The sequence below is a fragment of the Thalassophryne amazonica genome, chromosome 1, assembly GCF_902500255.1.
Source record: "Thalassophryne amazonica chromosome 1, fThaAma1.1, whole genome shotgun sequence".
Lineage (NCBI taxonomy): Eukaryota > Metazoa > Chordata > Actinopteri > Batrachoidiformes > Batrachoididae > Thalassophryne > Thalassophryne amazonica.
The window spans coordinates 170,878,692-170,900,369 of record NC_047103.1 but is presented as its reverse complement, the minus strand read 5'-3'; the positions used below and the strand labels follow the sequence as shown (position 1 = coordinate 170,900,369).

At 45.2% G+C, this 21,678-nt stretch overlaps 1 protein-coding gene and 1 long non-coding RNA gene across 2 annotated transcripts; one reads left to right on the top strand and one right to left on the bottom strand.

Moving 5' to 3' along the window:
- Positions 1-12,035: 12,035 nt before the first annotated feature.
- LOC117519576 (mucin-2-like) lies at positions 12,036-17,206 on the bottom strand. The gene is made up of 3 exons (XM_034180877.1): positions 17,112-17,206; positions 15,382-16,431; positions 12,036-15,279 (listed from the first exon to the last, which is right to left on the bottom strand). Exons 1-3 carry the CDS (start codon positions 17,204-17,206, stop codon positions 12,036-12,038), a joined length of 4,389 nt encoding a protein of 1,462 aa, XP_034036768.1.
- A 229-nt stretch (positions 17,207-17,435) lies between these two features.
- On the top strand, positions 17,436-18,851 carry LOC117520899. The gene is made up of 2 exons (XR_004563809.1): positions 17,436-18,400; positions 18,506-18,851. It is a non-coding gene; the product is annotated as an uncharacterized LOC117520899 (long non-coding RNA).
- Positions 18,852-21,678: the final 2,827 nt, after the last annotated feature.

Sequence of the window (21,678 nt, the reverse complement as noted above, 5' to 3'; positions counted from 1 at the left end):
AAACTTTTCAGCGTGAAATTTGTTATTGTGCTTTGATGATGGTGTCCATCATCATCTCATGGTAATCACGGTGGGTTTTTATTGGATGGCATACGATCGCACCATTTGTCACTGGGCGCCACACTGAAACGGAATATGTTTCCGTATCAGCGGCAACTTGATGAAGTCAAAGAGTCTGACATGAACCCAAATAAAACCTCTGTGTCCAAATACATGTGATGCTAATGTTTGTTAGCTCTGTTTTAGCTAGCTTAAATGTTACACATTCACCTTTGAGAACAGTTACCCATAGCAACAAGGGACTGCTAGCTTGCAAGCTAATGTATTCTTGATAACAAAACAAAAAGTATTTAGAAATAGACAGACGCTCTCTTTAACGTCTTCAAATGGAGTATTTTTGAGTTAGAATACAGAAAGTTCTTTTTTTTCCTTGATTACAACTTGTAATTTCTCCCAGCTCTTTGTGTAATTTACTACCCCTTTCCAAGAACCAAAAGGTTATATTCCTCATTTTGAATTTGTTGAAAGTCACCTTGAAACCGGACTGGGGTCCCACAGACAGCATCCATCTAGTGAAGGGACCCAGAAAATGGGTCGTGCAACACTTTTATATGATGAGAGCGTCATTCATAGGCAGGGGGTGCCCTCCCTTCATCTGAAACTTGCGCATGCATAATGGAGTGAAACTTAACTTGTTGAAACTTTAAACCAGGTTCCAGACACTTTTAAACACATAAAATAAGGAATTAGCACCCATATTATTTAGCAAATTTTGTGAATTCCATCTGAAAGCTACAGCTAGGCAACATCAAGACATCTTCTGTGTTATGGTTGGGAATAAAGACGGACAAGAAGAACCCCAAATGCAGGTCAGCCCAGACACAAGGACGGAGTAAACAATCACAGGTATTAATCACAGGTAAGTGAAACAAACAGAGTCAATGTGCAGATGAGGGTCAGCAGAGAAACATCCCTTCTTCCTGTAGATGAGTTCAACTGGAGAATCTTCACTTCAGAAAGACAGAGGAGTCTTTATACGCAGCTGAGGAATTTTTCTTCCTAGAATATGAAGACAACTGAGGAATCTTTTTCATAAACAGTGAGAATAACTGCACAGTCAAGTGGGTGGAAAACTTCAATTCAATTTAGTTTCATTTATATAGCACCAAATCAGTAAAGTGGTTAATACACTTGGTTTCAGTGTGAAAGGTTCCCAGTTCGAATCCCACCCATACCACATTTCTCCATGTAATGTGGAGTTGCGTCAGGAAAGGCATCTGGTGTAAAATTTGTGCCAATTCAACATGCAGATCCACCTTGGATTTGCTGTGGCGACCCCGAATACAAAACAAGGAAGCAGCTGAAGGAACTTACCTTTACTAGCACCAAATCACAACAGAGTTGCCTCAAGGCACACGGTCTAACCTTACTAACCCCCCCAGAGCTAGAGCGGTAAAGAAAAACTCCCTGAGGAAGAAACCTAAAGCAGACCAGACCAGATTCTTCCTCATGGCAGAAGAGTTCAAACACAACATAACTACTTCCCAAAAGAAGGTGAGTTCCAGACCCAAAGTCAGGCTTCTTACTCAAAGAGGATAGGTCCAAAACACAAAATTAACTTCTTCCCCTTAGAAGGTGAATTCAAAACAATGTCAGAGAGGCTGGGATGAGCCAACGGAAAAAAAAAAAACCTTCCTTCAATAGGGATGAGCTCTCTGGAAAATACTACCCACTCAGGGTTAGAGTTTACAGGAAGTGCAGGAATAACAGAGAGAATACCAAAGAGCAAAAACCAAACAGTACTTACTACTAGAAGTGATCACCAAAACTGAGCCCAGGACACCACCAACAACATACATGCAATGGGTCCTCAAACTAAAGACAGAAAGACAGTGACTGAAATAACCAAACTAATCAAAGGCAGGTGCAGAATCCATCAGGTGACATTAATCAAGAACTGAAGATGCGTAAGGAACCTAAAAGAACAACAGAGGGCAGCAACTATCAAGACAAGGCTTGAAATGGAAGATAATAAAAGGGAACACTAGGGGGCAGCAAATATTAAAACATAGCTTGAAACAGAAGAAAATCAAAGACACATGAAGAGAAAGAAATGAGACTAACAGAGAATCAGTGGGGAACAAAGGCAGACCAAACCAAAGATACCAGGAGGAGGTCAGTTCTATATTTGACATTTGTTTGACATTCAAAATACAAACCACTACACAATTTTACACTTAAACCATTTGTCTGGATGACATCAAATCAGCTGTGCAACATGGATACGAAAATCTGTCCAATGCTGCAAGGCTGACTTTAGATGTACACCTTTGTATTTTATATCAGGATCAGGTGGATGAGGTGATGGTTTGTAACCCAGCAGCTGTGAAGGCTTGTGGATGAAGGACACACCAGGTCCTCAGATCCTGATCGCCTGGACCAGGCTAAGGATCTGTCAAGGACCATATGTTTATCAGTGTGCACCGGCATTCCCATGTTAAACAAACCCACACACGGGCATCTCTGGATCGACCCTGGATGTAGACTTTCTGTGTCCACCAGCCCGTCCAGGAATTGATGAAGAGACAATCTTCTTTGCCACAGAGGGATTGTCACATGATGTATGTATGTGTACACAAGTTTGTCAAACCAGAGATCCTTTCCCAGATTAACATGCAATAACAGGCGCTTGAGCTGTGACAGCCCCACAACATCCAGAGACTTTTCAGGGCGAATCTCAGCCACCCCTGCTGACTTACCAGTGAGGAGTTTTTTGACGACCCCACAGTGACTTCTGCTGGGAAGATTACATCAGATCCACTGAGTCTTCTATCCCTGCCTCCTGTAAGGAGAGCATGTCAGTAGACATGAAGGAGAGACTCAGTTCACCAGCTGATTTACACTCCTATCCTCACTTACAGTCGTGAACTTTGGGTAATGACGGGAAGAACAATATGGTTAAAACAAGAGGTGGACATGAGGTTCCTCTGTTGGATATCTGGTTGGAGGCGCCGGGGAAGACCCAGGACACACTGGAGGGATTATATTTCCCAACAGGTTTGGGAACGCCTCAGGACCTCCCAAGAAGAGTTTGGGGACTTGAACCTGGAGCTGGATGAGTAGCAAAAAATGAATGAATCAATCAATGAATGATCCCTCACGTGCCACAGAGGCTCTTTTGGAAATAAGCATTTTTTGCATTTTTTGAGATTTTTTTTTATATTTAAAGTCTAACTGCTGGTCTGGATTACCAAATACCTCACAGGCTGCCCACAGTATGTGAGGCTTCAGGACATTACATCTGATACCATCAGGAGCAGCATGGGGCACCACAGGAGATGGTCCTGTCTCCCTTCCTGTTCACACTCTACACCTCACACATCAGGTTCTGGCCACAGTTTTCGGCCAAATCTGCCATTGTTGGCTGCATCGGCAGTGACCAGGAGGCTGAGTACAGCAGTGTGGTGGGCAGGTGTGTGGAGTGGTGTGGACTCAACCACCTGCAGCTCAACGTATCTAAGACGAAGGAGCTGGTGGTGGAATTCAGAAGATGAAAGACCCGTCCAAACCCAGTTACCATTAATGGAACTGAGGTGGACATTGTGGACTACTACACGTACCTGGGTGTCCACATAGACAGCAAACTGGACTGGATTGTAAACACAGATGCTGTGCGTAAGAAAGGTCAGAGCCGACTGTACTTCTTCAGGAGGCTCAGATCTTTCAATGTCTGCAGAAATATGTTGCAGATGTTTTATCACTCAGTGGTCTCTGTCATCATCATCTATGCTGTAGTGTGCTGAGGCAGCAGGCTGAAGGCAGCCGAGACAAACAGACTCCACAAGCTCTGTCCTGGGGGTGGAACTGGAGTCAGTGATGGAGGTGTTGGAGAGGAGGATGCTGAGGAAGCTGCTCAGCATCCGTGACAACACCTCCCACCCCCTCCATGCCACACTGACGTCCTGTCGGAGCACCTTCAGCCAAAGACTGAGACCACTGAGGTGGTCCACAGAACGCCACAGGAGGTCCTTTCTACCTGTGGCAATCAGACTGTATAACTCCTTCCCTTCTGCAGGATGAATACATAACAAACAGAGTTATTCAGATTTATTCAGTTAGGTGCAATATTGTCAAACATCTTGTGCAAATGTCTTTCAGTCATTTCTCATAAATTTGTTGTTGTTAAAAAGAAATTCTTCACTGTTTACTGTTTCTGTACTCCAGCAAAATCATTTCTTTTGGGATAAATAAAGTTTATCTTATCTTATCTCGATGTTGTGTGTATGGTTTGGAGTCACGAGGTCAGCTGGCTTTGGAACATAATGGCTTCATTTATTTTTAAGTTAAAAAATTATGCAGAATATATATTTCACAAAGAGGCCTTTGTAGCACGTGAGGGGTAGTCAGGGCTCTCTACCATGTGGTTTGGGATTATGAGGTCAATTGATTTGGGAGCAATACCACTAGGGGGCAGTAAGTGTCTTCATCAAAATGTACAGTTTTAGGCTTAAAGGTTTCATGTCTGTACCACAGACTGTGTGTATCTATCTATGGGTTATACATTAGCAGTCTGACCACTTTCAAAGTGATTGTATGCGATCAAACACATCTTTCCAAATACAATGAAAATCTACCAGCGTACCAGTGTAAATCACTGAAACAAACGTTACCAGTTTGTTGTGGAGCTTTTAAGGAAGGAGTTAGAACAAAAAATGATTGTTATACCATTCGTTGAACAATATTTGTTTCTTTGTTCTCTTCCTCGTGCCAGGTCCTGTGGCTGATGTCCTCTACACTATGTATGTGGACTGAATCAAGGTCAATCCTGGAACTGACTTTAAGAGGGTTTGTTTGGGCAAATGTCAAGGTCACTGGGGTCAAGATGAAGGAATTTTATTTTCAGTCCATTTGCACGTGTACTGTCTGCAGACTCTAACACCAGAGAGACAACAGAACTGAAACTCTCAGCCACTGTGAGACAAAGTCCCAACAGCCTCCGCAAATAAGCAGCCTGTCAGCACGGACTGGTTCAGACTGGAAGGGTTAGGAAGGGCATCACCAAGAACACGTTGTTCTTCGTCCTTAGATTCTTGCAATTAACGTAAGATTCCGAAGCACCTTTACTTGGCATTAGTCCAAATGCAACCGCACCCAGGCTTTGGCGTTTTTAAAAAGAATCTTCACAATGAAGACGTTTTTCATCTGTCTTGTCCTGAAACTCACCCATAAGACCCGTCCACTCAGTGATTTCAGCCGTCTTACATGAGGTGATCGAGATCAAATGATCTGGTGCAAGAAGTGCTTTGATTTATTTATTTTGCAGCTGTCATTCTAATCGACCTGCTGAAGCACTTTAAAGTTTGCAGTGGTTTTTAATGTCGTCACACTTAACTTTATTTATTTATTGTTATAGAAAATAACCTTTTACAGTCAACAGTTTTAAGTTTTTTTAGGAACGAAGCTCTCAAACATGCAGCAGCAAACAGGTTGGAGTTGAAGATGAGCTTTAACTCCTTCACACTTCACCGCATGAATGCAGCTGAGCAAGGCAGCATTTATAAATCATTGAGCATCTTTGCAATATTTGCAGGACACCAACATTTTTGCTCTGCACTTCATGTAAGTATGCTGCCAATTCATGCATGCAGTTTGTATGAAGTTACCCTAAAGCCAGTTACTGCATGTTTTATTCAGTGCAAGAAAGTCCAGTGCACGCAGGCGTTTTAGGGACCATCAAGTCTTGGAAATGTTTAGGATGATTTTTGGTCATTAGTTGTTAAACAAACAAAAAACTCAATTCCAAACTGTCCAATAACAATAATTTGAGATTTTGCAAACACAAACAGCAATTGTGGCGGCACGGTGGCTTAGTGGCTTAGAGGCCTCATAGTAAGAAGGTTTGCATGTTCTCCCCATGTCTGTGTGGGTTTCCTTCCGCAATCAAAAACATGCTTATTCAGGCTCTGCTGCTTCCTCTCCCCCTGAGCAAGGCAGTGTCTCTACATCTGGAGTTGGATTGTGTCTATGTGTAATTAGGATGATTAAATGCAGAAGACAGATTTCACTGTATGTATGTACAATGACAATAAAGGCCCTATTATTATTATTATTATTATTATTATGTTGTTGTTGTTGTTTTATCTCTCAAAATGACTGATGCATTGCAAAATGTGAACAGCGATCACGTTTTACTTATATTTTGTGTAAATCTAAATAGTACAAGTTGTTATTTAGCAGCGTTTCATTAAGTGAAATGGGTCTAAAACTTTTGCAGACTTCGAAACATTCTAGTTTTGATGTTCGGATAAAGTTCAGTATTTTTAATAATATTTCATTTTTATTTTATTCACAGGTGTAACTTTGCTTAGAACAGCAGGATTAAAGTGTGTTTCATTGATCAGTTGGACTGTTTATTGATATCTCAGGTGTAATTATGGGAGTTGCTGTGCAACACTTTAAAGAACCATAAATTTTTGAGACATTTTTGTGAAGAATTTTAATGGGTTAAGAAAAATTATCAAAATTTGAAAACACACTTTGTAGAAATAGAGAGCTGTTAAGTGATCGTTATTGTTGTTGTTTAGAAATTAATAATACTTACTATACTTATAATAATTACTATAGTCAGCTTTCTCTTAACTTGCATTGCAGTTTAAAGGACACCTTTAGGTTCTTTTGAAGTTTGGATTCATTTTTAGCGCAATAGTCATGAGACTGGAGTAATTATCAAAAAATATTTATAAAATATAATCAACAGTAGTAAACTAATATGTAAATATAGCAGTAGTTTTGGCATTTGTCTTCTTAAAGTATATTTATTGAGTTTATGTAGTGAGTGGGACCTGAGACCCCGTCTGAAGGCAGAAACCTGAATCTAAATAAAGATCAGAGAAATCCTGAAGTCATCGTGACTTCAGAGTTAATGAAGCTGAACTTCAAAGACAGCGAAGTTGTCAGTTGAAGCCGTAATTATTTTATCCTGTCAAACTGATTCCACTCAGATGTGAGTGAGCTGCTCCTTGTTTCATGTCTTTTAGCAGTCCATCATCAAATAATCAGCTGGCACAGAGGAAAAAAACAACGGCGACCAGAAATGTCCAACCGCACACGTAAGATCATGATTTTATTTTCTATTATTGTTTTGTTAGATTTTGAGACAAACTGGTAATTGAGGGATTAAGATGAGTAATTCTAATCCCACGACTGCGTTCAGTTTCTCACACTTGTTGTAAACGTCTTGCTTGATTCTGTCTTCTGATGATCCTCAGGCTGCGACCAAGGGCCTGAGGCCACAGACCCGGAAAGCTACCAGCAAAGAGGTCAACATGAAGGGAATCAGTCCTGAAGAAGAAATAACAACAACAGAGATGAAGAGTATGGTCAAGAATGATTATCCTCCTGAAGAAGATTACCCCCCAGAAGACTATTTACCAGAACAAGAAGGCTGTGAAGGAGATTACCCAAGAAGAGGTGGTAAGGGTGAAAGACGTAGTAGGGGTGGAAGAGGGGGTAATGACTCACCCCCTGGAGAAAGAGAGTTCCCTGGAGATGACTATACTCAAGACCCAGATAACTGTGGAGAAGATTTCCCTCCAGGAGATTTTCCAGAAGAATGCTTTGAAGGAGATTACCCTCCAGGTGGTAGTAGGGGTGGAAGAGGTGGTAACTATGGAGGATGTGACTATTTCCATGGAGAAGGAGAGTTCCCCAGTGATGATTATACACAAGACCCAGATTACTATGGAGAAGATTATGGACCAGAAGGAGAATGCCCTGAAAGAGATCACCCATGAGGAGGTGGTAGGGGTGGAAGAAGTGGTAAATATGGGCAAGATGACTATTTCTGTGGAGAAGGAGAGTTCCCTGGTGATGACCCAGGTTGGTGCCGAGAAGATTTCCCTCCTGAAGATTATGAACCAGAAGGAGAATGCCCTGAAGGAGATCGCCCAAAAAGAGGTGGCCGGGGTGGAAGGGGTAGAAGGGGGCATGACGGTAAAGATGAAGAAGGAAGCCATGGTTGTGGTGGTGATAATGAGCAAGGCCAGTTGAAGTTGGAAGTTGCACCACTGAGCCCGTAGAGAGGTAAATAACCGTCACATGCAAATGTATTTGAACATTAACTGAATCATATACATACATACATCTTCAACTGCTTCAACCACGGCCCCGGGTTGGGTTGCCGGGTAACTGAATTACTCGTATAACACTGAAAAATGTATTCACATTATTTATTTGTTTTTAGGTTTCAGTCATTGAAAATGTCTCATGAAGAGGACAGAAATTCATCGAGTTAAATCACTCTGACTGAGCAAGACATTTTGTTTTGATTTTCTGAACATCTTATTTTTTTCTGATTTTCTGAAAATCTCAGTTGACGTCCAAGAACATCATCTATAAAACTCGACGTAGAATCATGTCTAAAACAATGCGTATGCACAAAATGTCCGCATGCCGTCTTCATGGGCCCGATTTCCACTAGGATTTCAAATAAGTACCAGCCTTGGCTGCGGCAGTAACCTGTGACTGACTGGTTTCCTGTCCCTAGGTGGGGGAGATGTAAACCGTCATCCGCTTCATGCCTCCGAATTCAGAGATAAGCACCGGCACCAGCGAATCTCAGATCCTATATTGGACTCACTGAGTATAAGGAAGACCTGAATATAAGACACCTCGTATTTTTCAGTTGCATTTCCAGGAAAAGAAAACGTCACCTTATATATGGCCAATGATATTTTTTTCTTCTACATCGTTGTAACAGGAGGCCTGTGGTGTTGAAGCAGCTCCCCTAGCGGTCACTTTGGCATCCTGCAGCTGCTCCAAAGACTGTGTTTTGCTCCTGTGAATGTTTCTTCTCATGCTGATGATCTGGTTGAACTGTAAATCACTGAAACAAACGTCAGCAGTGGGCGTCCTGTGAAGATCCTTCTTCTCCTCTGCTCTTTGAAGATCAGCTCGTCGATGTGGTTTTGCATCTGCAGATTAACAATCTGTCATGTTTTCTGGAACATCCTGCTGGTGTTTCTGTGCTAATTGTAGGTTTGGTTGTTTTGTTGTGATTCAGCCGCTGTCGAGATGCAGATAAACTACATGAATTCCAGCGTGCTGAGAAAAATGTTTTGAATGTTCAGTGTTGTGTGGGCCGCTGAAGAGGAGGTACTGCTGGCCCACCACCACCAGAGGGCGCCCTGCCTGGAGTGCGGGCTCCAGGCAGCAGAGGGCGCCGCCGCCTCACGGGAGCAGCCTCGGTGACAGCTGTCACCCATCACCTGAGACAGCTGACGGCAATCATCAGTGGGGTATATCAGCAGGACGGCATCTCCACCTCATTGCCGAGATATCGTTCTACCTGGAAGGTAATATTCTCAGCTGACTGCTTGACAGTAACCTTTTGTGACTTTTGTGAGTGATAACAGACCTTTTTTTCCAACGAGAGGTGGAGGTAGCTTTCCTGCTGTTCGGAGTCCTGGGTGCAAACGCGCCCACCTTTAATTGTGTTTTTGTTCCTCGCCAGCAGTACCAGGTCCGACACGCGGAGGCAGTGGCCACCTGGGAGTTCGGGACTTGGCGGCTCCAGTATACCCGGGGTCCTGTGGCGGAGGAAGCCGTGTGGTACCGGTCTTACCTTGGAGAGGCGTCTCCTATCTTCGAGCCTGCCCACACGACACTTTTGTAAATTGACTGTTGTCCATTTCTGTGATTGGTTGTATTCGTTGTGCACATTCACAACAGTAAAGCGTTGTTATTGACTTACTCCATTGTCCGTTCATTTGCGCCCCCTGTTGTGGGTCCGTGTTCCTACACTTTCCCAACAGTTCAGTCTAAGTTGGAATTTAAACAAACAAACAAAAAACATTCAATTTTGAGGTGATTCTGAAAAAATGGTGGAGGAGAGGCCATTTAAAATATTTGAAATTATTTAATTTAAAAAAAGGTTAAAACTAGTCATTTAAAAAAGTCAATTTATTTACAGAGAGTGAGGTCCATAAGTATTTGGACAGTTGGTGATTTTGTCTCTGTGCAACACCACAAAGTGAAACAAGATGTGCTTGAAGTGGAGACTTTCAGTTTTAATTCAAAGATGTAAAAGGAGAAGAAATGAAGTCAGATCGAGGCCCAGTGGTGCCAGAGCTCATCTCACTGTGGACTGGACACAAGTCCATCTCAGGCTGCTTCATTTTTTTAACCCTGCTTGTTGTGTCTGTGACCTTAATCCACCACATGTGGCGTCCCAGCTGTGCTTTTTAAAAAAGGAAAGCATTGGCTCCAAAATAGGGACATCAATGTACTTTTTGCATTTTGAGCCACCAACCAAAGACATGGTTGCAGATCTACTGTGGAGCCAGATGATGGCGAGCCTTCTGGATAACCAGCAGGGTTTCAAAGTAAATTCTATCTTGACAAATGAGTATTCTCTCCAACATGGCTGTTGGGGAGTTTTATGGAGAACCCATCTAGACCTGATTGGTCCAATTAATGGTGCCATAAATTATTTTGTGAGACAATATGACACTGGTTAGGAGTTTCCCTTTGGAGAATCATCTCAGACTAAAGGAGAGCACCAGGTTCTTGTCTTGGGAGGGTGGCGGCTGATGCTCTGCTGATGGTTCAGTTACTGCACAACAACACCCCGGTCCAGACCCGATGCGGTTCATGTGGGTGGCCACCTGGAACACCCTTTCTCTGTGTAAAGATGATCATCTTCCACTGTGAACCACTAAATATTGGTGACATTGCAAAGGCTATCAAACAGCTGAAGTTAGGGAAAGCTCCAGGTATCAGCAGCATCAGAGGTGTGCTCCTCCACACAGGTGGAGAGGCAATTCCCCGAGCATTACATACAAACAATCGTTGTTTTAATCTGGAGGATGAGTATCACCCTATGGACTGGAAGAAAAGACTTAAGCCCTGGTCCCACTGAATAATAACAATGAATAATGAGTCACATAGCATGTTTTTTTTTGGTACAAGTCCAGTTATTCAACAGTCGTGGGAGAATAGTGGCTCTTAGAGGCAGAATATTCAGCTAACGAGGCTCATCTCTGAGCGTGGTGCAGATTTCAAGAAGTTCAAAATCTGGTAACAACATTGTGGGGCAGTTTGTGTACGAGTTACTACGAGGATTTTAGAGGCATGTTAGTTGTGAGGACGAAGCTGTTACAAGCCCATTATCCAAGCACCTGGCAGCTACGGGGACAGGACAGACTATTTTGGCTTTCTGTCACAGTTTGGAAGTTGAAACACCTCTAATCGCTTCTGGAATCACAGAGGACATTTGGGGCTGTTTTCCTCTCTCTGTCTCATGCACTGAGGTGGAGAACATATTTGTAACAGCCTAAAAGGTAATTATTTGCATTGTTTATATTGTAATAGCTTGGTAAAACAGTTGCATGTTCATTCCTTCTTTATAAGCAGATGTAAAAGTATGTTTGATAGATTTAACATCTTGTTAATGGATCAGATGAGGCGCAGTCTGAGCATGCTGACACAATGACTCGCGCTCAAGACTAGCATTTATTGTCTGCAAAAGAGCAATTTTGCAGACAATAACAGATGAACACAAAGTTAAAAGTTGGATCACGGTGTCAAAATGACTGTAAGCCACCAAAGAAATAAAGCCAACGAGAAGAAGCGCAGAGGTGACTGTCCAGGAACCCGTGGTTCAGCTCGAGCTGATCTGGTTATAGATGTGTTTTGTGTTTGTTGAGCTTCTTTGTGTGTGTGTGTGTGTGTGTGTGTGTGTGTGTGTGTGTGTGTGTGTGTGTGTGTGTGTGTGTGTGTGCGTGCGTGCGTGTGTGTGTGTGTTTTGGGGGGACTGGGGGTGGGGGGAGTGATCCACACAGGTGCAGGTGTATATAATTAAAGTGGCCACCTCATTGTGTTGTCTTTTTATTTTGGTCACAGAGAGCTGGGTGACAAGCAGAACTGCTGCATTTAATGACTCTGGAACACAGGTGAACAGCAGCCTGGCAAATGGATGTGCACACCTGCCAGACTGTACAGGAGTGCCCTTTTTTTTGGACTGCGTTTAAAAAATGTCACATGGGTGTTGGACTGGGTGTAGGACTGGGTGTTGGATTGGGTGTTGGACTAAGTGTAGAACTGGATGTTGGATTGGGTGTCAGACTGGGTGTTGGACTGGGTGTAGAATTGAATGTTGGACTGGGAGTTAGACTAGGTGTAGGACTGGACGTTGGACTGGATGTTGGACTAGGTGTAGGACTGGCTGTTGGACTGGATGTTGGACTGGGTGTTGGACTGCATGTAGGACTGGATGTAGAACTGGGTGTTGGACTGGATGTTGGACTGGGCATAGAACTGGATGTTGGACTGGGCATAGAGCTGGATGTTGGACAGGGTGTTGGACTGGGCATAGAACTGGATGTTGGACTGGGCATAGAGCTGGATGTTGGACAGGGTGTTGGACTGGGTGTTGGACTGGATGTTGGACTGGGCGTAGAACTGGATGCTGGACTGGGTGTTGGACTGGATGTTGGACTGGGCGTAGAACTGGATGCTGGACTGGGTGTTGGACTGGATGTTGGACTAGGTGTAGGACTGGCTGTTGGACTGGATGTTGGACTGGGTGTTGGACTGCGTGTAGGACTGGATATAGAACTGGGTGTTGGACTGGATGTTGGACTGGGCATAGAACTGGATGTTGGACTGGGCATAGAGCTGGATGTTGGACAGGGTGTTGGACTGGGCGTAGAACTGGATGCTGGACTGGGTGTAGGACTGGATGTAGAACTGGGTGTTGGACTGGATGTTGGACTGGGCATAGAACTGGATGTTGGACTGGGCATAGAGTTGGATGTTGGACTGGATGTTGGACTAGGAGTTGGACTAGGTGTAGGACTGGATGTTGGACTGGGTGTTGGACTGAGTGTAGGACTGGATGTAGAACTGGGTGTTGGACTGGATGTTGGACTGGGTGTAGGACTGGATGTAGAACTGGGTGTTGGACTGGATGTTGGACTGGGCATAGAACTGGATGTTGGACTGGGCATAGAGCTGGATGTTGGACTGGATGTTGGACTGGGTGTTGGACTGGGCGTATAACTGGATGCTGGACTGGGTGTTGGACTGAATGTTGGACTGGATGTTGGACTGAATGTTGGACTGGATGTTGGACTGGATGTTGGACTGGGAGTTGGACTAGTTGTAGGACTGGATGTTGGACTGGGTGTAGGACTGGATGTTGGACTGGGTGTTGGACTGGGTGTAGGACTGGATGTAGAACTGGGTGTTAGACTGGATTTTGGACTGGGTGTAGAACTGGATGTTGGACTGGGCGTAGAGCTGGATGTTGGACTGGGTGTTGGACTGAATGTTGGACTGGGTGTAGAACAGGGTGTTGGACTGGATGTTGGACTGGGTTTTGGACTGGGTGTTGGACTGGGTGTTGGACTGGATGTTGGACTGGGTGTTGGACTGGATGTTGGACTGGGTGTTGGACTGGATGTTGGACTGGGCATAGAACTGGATGTTGGACTGGGCATAGAGTTGGATGTTGGACTGGATGTTGGACTAGGAGTTGGACTAGGTGTAGGACTGGATGTTGGACTGAGTGTAGGACTGGATGTAGAACTGGGTGTTGGACTGGATGTTGGACTGGGTGTAGGACTGGATGTAGAACTGGGTGTTGGACTGGATGTTGGACTGGGCATAGAGCTGGATGTTGGACTGGATGTTGGACTGGGTGTTGGACTGGGCGTATAACTGGATGCTGGACTGGGTGTTGGACTGAATGTTGGACTGGATGTTGGACTGGATGTTGGACTGGGAGTTGGACTAGTTGTAGGACTGGATGTTGGACTGGGTGTAGGACTGGATGTTGGACTGGGTGTTGGACTGGGTGTTGGACTGGATGTTGGACTGGGTGTTGGACTGGGTGTAGGACTGGATGTAGAACTGGGTGTTAGACTGGATTTTGGACTGGGTGTAGAACTGGATGTTGGACTGGGCGTAGAGCTGGATGTTGGACTGGGTGCTGGACTGAACGTTGGACTGGGTGTAGAACTGGGTGTTGGACTGGATGTTGGACTGGGTTTTGGACTGGGTGTTGGACTGGGTGTAGGACAGGATGTTGGACTGGGTGTAGGACAGGATGTTGGACTGGGTGTCGAACTGGATGTTGGACTGGGTGTAGAACTGGATGTTGGACTGGGCATAGAGCTGGATGTTGGATTGGGTGTTGGACTGAACGTTGGACTGGGTGTAGAACTGGGTGTTGGACTGGGTGTTGGACTGAACGTTGGACTGGGTGTAGAACTGGGTGTTGGACTGGATGTTGGACTGGATGTTGGACTGAACGTTGGACTGGGTGTAGAACTGGGTGTTGGACTGAATGTTGGACTGGGTGTAGAACTGGATGTTGGACTGGATGTTGGACTGGGTGTAGGACTGGGTGTAGGACTGGATGTTGGACTGGGTGTTGGACTGGGTGTTGGACTGGGCGTATAACTGGATGCTGGACTGGGTGTTGGACTGAATGTTGGACTGGATGTTGGACTGGATGTTGGACTGGGAGTTGGACTAGTTGTAGGACTGGATGTTGGACTGGGTGTAGGACTGGATGTTGGACTGGGTGTTGGACTGGATGTTGGACTGGGTGTTGGACTGGGTGTAGGACTGGATGTAGAACTGGGTGTTAGACTGGATTTTGGACTGGGTGTAGAACTGGATGTTGGACTGGGCGTAGAGCTGGATGTTGGACTGGGTGTTGGACTTAACGTTGGACTGGGTGTAGAACTGGGTGTTGGACTGGGTGTTGGACTGGGTGTTGGACTGGATGTTGGACTGGGTGTTGGACTGGATGTTGGACTGGGCATAGAACTGGATGTTGGACTGGGCATAGAGTTGGATGTTGGACTGGATGTTGGACTAGGAGTTGGACTAGGTGTAGGACTGGATGTTGGACTGGGTGTTGGACTGAGTGTAGGACTGGATGTAGAACTGGGTGTTGGACTGGATGTTGGACTGGGTGTAGGACTGGATGTAGAACTGGGTGTTGGACTGGATGTTGGACTGGGCATAGAACTGGATGTTGGACTGGGCATAGAGCTGGATGTTGGACTGGATGTTGGACTGGGTGTTGGACTGGGCGTATAACTGGATGCTGGACTGGGTGTTGGACTGAATGTTGGACTGGATGTTGGACTGGATGTTGGACTGGGAGTTGGACTAGTTGTAGGACTGGATGTTGGACTGGGTGTAGGACTGGATGTTGGACTGGGTGTTGGACTGGGTGTTGGACTGGGTGTTGGACTGGGTGTTGGACTGGATGTAGAACTGGGTGTTAGACTGGATTTTGGACTGGGTGTAGAACTGGATGTTGGACTGGGCGTAGAGCTGGATGTTGGACTGGGTGCTGGACTGAACGTTGGACTGGGTGTAGAACTGGGTGTTGGACTGGATGTTGGACTGGGTTTTGGACTGGGTGTTGGACTGGGTGTAGGACAGGATGTTGGACTGGGTGTCGAACTGGATGTTGGACTGGGTGTAGAACTGGGTGTTGGACTGGGTGTTGGACTGGGTGTTGGACTGGATGTTGGACTGGGTGTTGGACTGGATGTTGGACTGGGCATAGAACTGGATGTTGGACTGGGCATAGAGTTGGATGTTGGACTGGATGTTGGACTAGGAGTTGGACTAGGTGTAGGACTGGATGTTGGACTGGGTGTTGGACTGAGTGTAGGACTGGATGTAGAACTGGGTGTTGGACTGGATGTTGGACTGGGTGTAGGACTGGATGTAGAACTGGGTGTTGGACTGGATGTTGGACTGGGCATAGAACTGGATGTTGGACTGGGCATAGAGCTGGATGTTGGACTGGATGTTGGACTGGGTGTTGGACTGGGCGTATAACTGGATGCTGGACTGGGTGTTGGACTGAATGTTGGACTGGATGTTGGACTGGATGTTGGACTGGGAGTTGGACTAGTTGTAGGACTGGATGTTGGACTGGGTGTAGGACTGGATGTTGGACTGGGTGTTGGACTGGGTGTTGGACTGGATGTAGAACTGGGTGTTAGACTGGATTTTGGACTGGGTGTAGAACTGGATGTTGGACTGGGCGTAGAGCTGGATGTTGGACTGGGTGCTGGACTGAACGTTGGACTGGGTGTAGAACTGGGTGTTGGACTGGATGTTGGACTGGGTTTTGGACTGGGTGTTGGACTGGGTGTAGGACAGGATGTTGGACTGGGTGTCGAACTGGATGTTGGACTGGGTGTAGAACTGGATGTTGGACTGGGCATAGAGCTGGATGTTGGACTGGGTGTTGGACTGAACGTTGGACTGGGTGTAGAACTGGGTGTTGGACTGGGTGTTGGACTGAACGTTGGACTGGGTGTAGAACTGGGTGTTGGACTGGATGTTGGACTGGATGTTGGACTGGGTGTTGGACTGAACGTTGGACTGGGTGTAGAACTGGGTGTTGGACTGAATGTTGGACTGGGTGTAGAACTGGGTGTTGGACTGGGTGTAGGACTGGATGTTGGACTGGGTGTCGAACTGGATGTTGGACTGGGTGCAGGACTGGGTTGTGGAATCCAGCAGCTTTGTTGCTTTTGCTTGTGAGGTTTACTGATAATGACTTCATGAAGGACGCACTGACTGCAGAAGTTTACAGGTTGAATGAGGAATCAGTGTCTGTGTTTGTGATTGTCGTGGATCAAGACTAAGATACAGGCCTTCAATGACTTCCTGAACTTGCCCATCAGACATTCAGTAATCTCAGCAGTGACATTCATGGCTCTTGGTCTTTTAGATCAAGATAGACCTTGAAGGAGTTTATGGAGTCATGAGGTCATTGGGCAGAAGTATAGGATGATGCTGATATCTTTCTAGGAGAACAAAGGTCCATATCTTTAGGGTGCTGGTGCTTCCTGGCTTCTTGTATGATTGTGAGACTTTGACTCTAACCATTGATTTAAGGTGATGATGGGATGACTTTGGCACCATGTCTCCTTGGAGGATTAGTGGGTTTTACTGGACTGACTTTGTGTCAAATGAACAGACTCAGATGAAGAGGATCACTGACGCTGTGAAGGAACATCAGCTACAACATTTTGGCCAAGTCATGCGTTTCTGTGAGCATGATTCCTCACACAGGCGCCTCAGTGCTGAGGACTCCAGGGTGGCAGATTGGTGGGTACTTTGGAGAGGTGGGAACGCGCTGGTTGTCTGCCTCAGTGATTTGCATTCAGGACCCAGGGCAGTTCAATAACACAGTGCACACGGCGACACGTGCTTCCTGACCTGACACTGTGTATAATGTCACTAGTACCAGCGTGTCAGACACAAACATTAGTTTGTCTTCGCCCATTCTTCGGAGCGCTCTCCCTGTGACAGACCAGAGAACGTTGTCCAGACTTCAGTCGATTGCCAATAATGCAAACAAGTGTTGTCTGTTGGACAGATTTGACCTGAACCAGGAGAGAATGGTACCAGTGGTGTTGGGAGGAGAGTCCAGGCGGGAGAGGAGAATGGAGCGCTTGATGGTATTAAACACTACGGTGAGGTTGAGCATGATGAGAAGGTTCAGGTGGGCAGAGTCTGAGGACAGGAGGAGGTCGCTGGTGACTCTAATCAGGGCTGTGAGAGCTGATGTTTGAAGACTTGGACCTGTGTGGATTCTGTTCCAGACACATTTTTCTGGTCTGAGCCCTTTACATAGAAAATAGTTGTTGTTTCTGCTACATTAATGTTTAAAATTCAGTTTGTTTGTTTTTTAGCAGCTTTACATACTTAAAGTTTGCATCTCCAGCATGTCTGTTTTCTGAGTGAGACTCCACCCTGTAGATGTCCCACATATGAAACAAGCCTGAAGTTTGAGTCCAGGTTCAAGCTCCGCCTTTACGTACTGACGTGATGAGACATGAATGTGAGGCAGCGCTGATAAATCATCGTGCAGCATCTTCACGCTGACAGAACACACGGCGGTTGATGCACCACGCTTCAGGTAAGTACACCATTTTGTCTTCGTAAAGTTTCTGCAGTAGAACTGAACTTTGATGACAACTGAGCTTCAGCTGAAGATAAACCTGTGTCGATGTTCAGCGGCAGTGACGCGTTCCTTCAGACTTGATTTCGCTGTTAATTTCACTGTTAAACTCAAGTTAACCTGACAGAATACCAATATCAAAGAACAGTTCTACACTTCAACTCAAATGACCTTTTTTAGTTTCTAAGACCTTTATATTTTGTGGATAAGAGGTTTATTTTTGTCAAAGTCAGAATTAAACTTGTAATTGTTCTGCATCCTGTCAAACCAGTTCAAATGAAATGTGACTAAGCTCCGTTTTGTTTTTGAGGTTGAACCCTGTTTCACTGAAGAATCCTCTGACTCATCGACCAAACAAAAAAAACAAACCCTGGGACATGTTCAGCAGTGGAAGTAAGATGACGCGGTTTACGCATCATCACGTATTTCAAACACTGTCAATTCTAGAATGAACTGCAGAATTAATGATTCCTTGGCTTTGGTTTTTTGTTCTGGCAGACAATGATGCATTCGACCCCCTCAGCCAGCTCACACTGGAAGACAAAAATCCAACACAAGATGATGGCTGAGGACAGGGCCGCAGCAAACAGCGGGACCCCTCTGGAAAAGAGAGCGGCCACCAAGAGAGGGATCGACATGCTATAGATAATAGACCTGATCAAGATGTAAGAAGACAGGGAAGTCCTGACAGAGACCACGACCGCCAAAGAGAGGGAAGTCCTGACAGAGACCGCGACTGCCAAAGAGAGGGAAGTCCTGACAGAGACCACGACCGCCAAAGAGAGGGAAGTCCTGACAGAGACCGCGACTGCCAAAGAGAGGGAGGTCCTGATAGAAACCACAACCAAAGAGAGGGAGGTCCTGATAGAAACCACGACCAAAGAGAGGGAGGTCCTGATAGAAACCACTGCCGAAGAAAGGATCGACATGATGATAGCTGTGAAAAAAAAGGGAAGTCCTGACAGACATTGCAATGAAAGAGATGACGAGCATCATGAAAGTGGAAGTGGAAGCTCTCGTGGGAGCGGCAGCGGTGACGAAGGTGGTGGCCAAGGCAAACGAAAGGGCAAACACAGGAGACATCATGGTCAGGGTCATGGCTACGGCCGTGGCCGTGGCCGTGGAGGTCATGGACACTGGTAGAAAGGTAAGGAACTGTTGGGAAAGTGTAGGAACACGGACCCACAACAGGGGGCGCAAATGAACGGACAATGGAGGAAGTCAAATAACAACACTTTACTGTTGTGAATAAGCACAACAAACACAACAGATTACAACAATAGACAAAGAAGTCAATTCACAAAATGTGTCACGTGGGCAGGCTCGAAGATAAGAGACGTCTGTCCAAAGCAGAACCGGAACCACACGATTTCCTCCGCCACCGAACCCCGGGAATACTGGAGCCGCCAAGTCCCGAACTCCCAGGTGGCCACTGCCTCCGCGTGTCGGATCTGGTACTGCTGGCAAGGAACAAAAACAGTTAAATGTGGGTGCGTTTGCACCCAGCAACCCGTATGGCGGGAAAACCACCTCCACCTCTCGTCGGAAGAATGTCTGCTATTTAACGCACAAAAGTAACAAAGTGTTAATGTCAAAAAGACAACACAGTCGGCTGAGTACTGTACCTCCTAGGTAGAGCGATATCTCGGCAAAGAGGTGGAGATGTCGTCTTGCTGATATACCACTGCTGATCAGATGATTGGTGACAGCTGTCGTAGGCGATAAGTGACAGCTGTCACCCCAGCTGCTCCTGTGAGGCGGCAGCGCCCTCTGGTGCCTGGAGCCCGCACTCCAGACAGGGCGCCCTCTGGTGGTGGTGGGCCAGCAGTACCTCCTCTTCAGCGGCCCACACAACAGGAACTTTCTTTTCACAGTGATCTGATCTGATTGTTCTGTGGACCTAATGAGATGGTTCTTCACTAAAATGTTTTGTCTGCAGGCAGAAGAACATCAGATCTCCTGTGAAGTCCCACCTGAACTGAAACAATGGAGTCTGATCCTGTAACCACAGTGAAATAATTCCTTCTGGATTTGCTCTGTTGGCATTTTGTTGGCTTGCTGTCGGTTTGATTTGAGTTTTTCCTCCATGTTATGGTCAGATGTTCCACTCGTGGCAGCTTTTGTAATTGGATTGTACACGTGTATTTCCATTCAGTTTGTCAATTTAATAATTATTACAGAATTCGTTTCTCAGCCGCCTGCTCGTATTATTTTTTCCAGCTCAGACGACGGCTCATATGCATAAGAATAAGGTCGTAGCTCATTGTCTATCTTCCTGAGGTTAGAAACTAGTGTTGTTTGGTTTTCTACAACATTTTTCTTAAGATTATTGAGCTGTGAACTGCCCGGGTCTCAACCCACCGCCTCACCGGCTGTAGTGACACCCCACCCCCACCACAAAAAAAAAATAAAATAAAAAATCATTCTTGCAGTGATAGGGTTTGTTTTGATCAAGTTATATATATATATATATATATATATATATATATATATATATATATATACACGAGGTCTGTCAATAAAGTAACGGTCCTTTTTATTTTTTTCAAAAACTATATGGATTTCATTATATGTTTTTACGTCAGACATGCTTGAACCCTCGTGTGCATGCGTGAGTTTTTCCACGCCTGTCGGTGACGTCATTCGCCTGTGAGCACTCCTTGTGGGAGGAGTCGTCCAGCCCCTCGTCGGAATTCCTTTGTCTGAGAAGTTGCTGAGAGACTGGCGCTTTGTTTGATCAAAATTTTTTCTAAACCTGTGAGACACATCGAAGTGGACACGGTTCGAAAAATTAAGCTGGTTTTCAGTGAAAATTTTAACAGCTGATGAGAGATTTTGAGGTGATTCTGTCGCTTTAAGGACTTCCCACAGTGCGAGACGTCGCACAGCGCTCTCAGGCGCCGTCGTCAGCCTGTTCAAGCTGAAAACCTCCACATTTCAGGCTCTGTTGATCCAGGACGTCGTGAGAGAACAGAGAAGTTTCAGAAGAAGTCGGTTTCAGCATTTTATCTGGATATTCCACTGTTAAAGGAGATTTTTTTTAATGAAAGACGTTTGGTTACTTTTTCTTTGTCAGTTTTTTAAAACATTAATTAATGTATTATCATTTCCTGTTAAATTGGCTGGAATAAGTGACGTGTACAAACATACAGAAACATGTCCGACTGAACTGGAACGACCACATGAATTTATCACTCTGTTTCTTTAATAATCTGACTTGATGATTTCTAGTTTGGGGAGGTGCCAGTTGTTGTTCATGTCGAGTTAATGACTCACACGGTAGCTCGCTGGATTCCCAGAGGATTAGACATAATCTTGTAACAGAGTGATTTACTTCAGTCATCTTTCTGCTGATTGTTTTCTGGGATTTCTTTTAATCAGACTTTATTTAACTTCATACTGCTGAAGCAGTTCTATTTAACTTATGATGTGGGCAGTCTGTGGTGTGTCTGATCTACCTGATTAGTTTGATTAGTCTGTGGTGTGTCTGATCTACCTGATTAGTTTGATTAGTCTGTGGTGTGTCTGATCTACCTGATTAGTTTGATTAGTCTTTGATGTGTCTGATCTACCTGATTAGTTTGATTAGTCTTTGATGTGTCTGATCTACCTGATTAGTTTGATTAGTCTGTGGTGTGTCTGATCTACCTGATTAGTTTGATTAGTCTGTG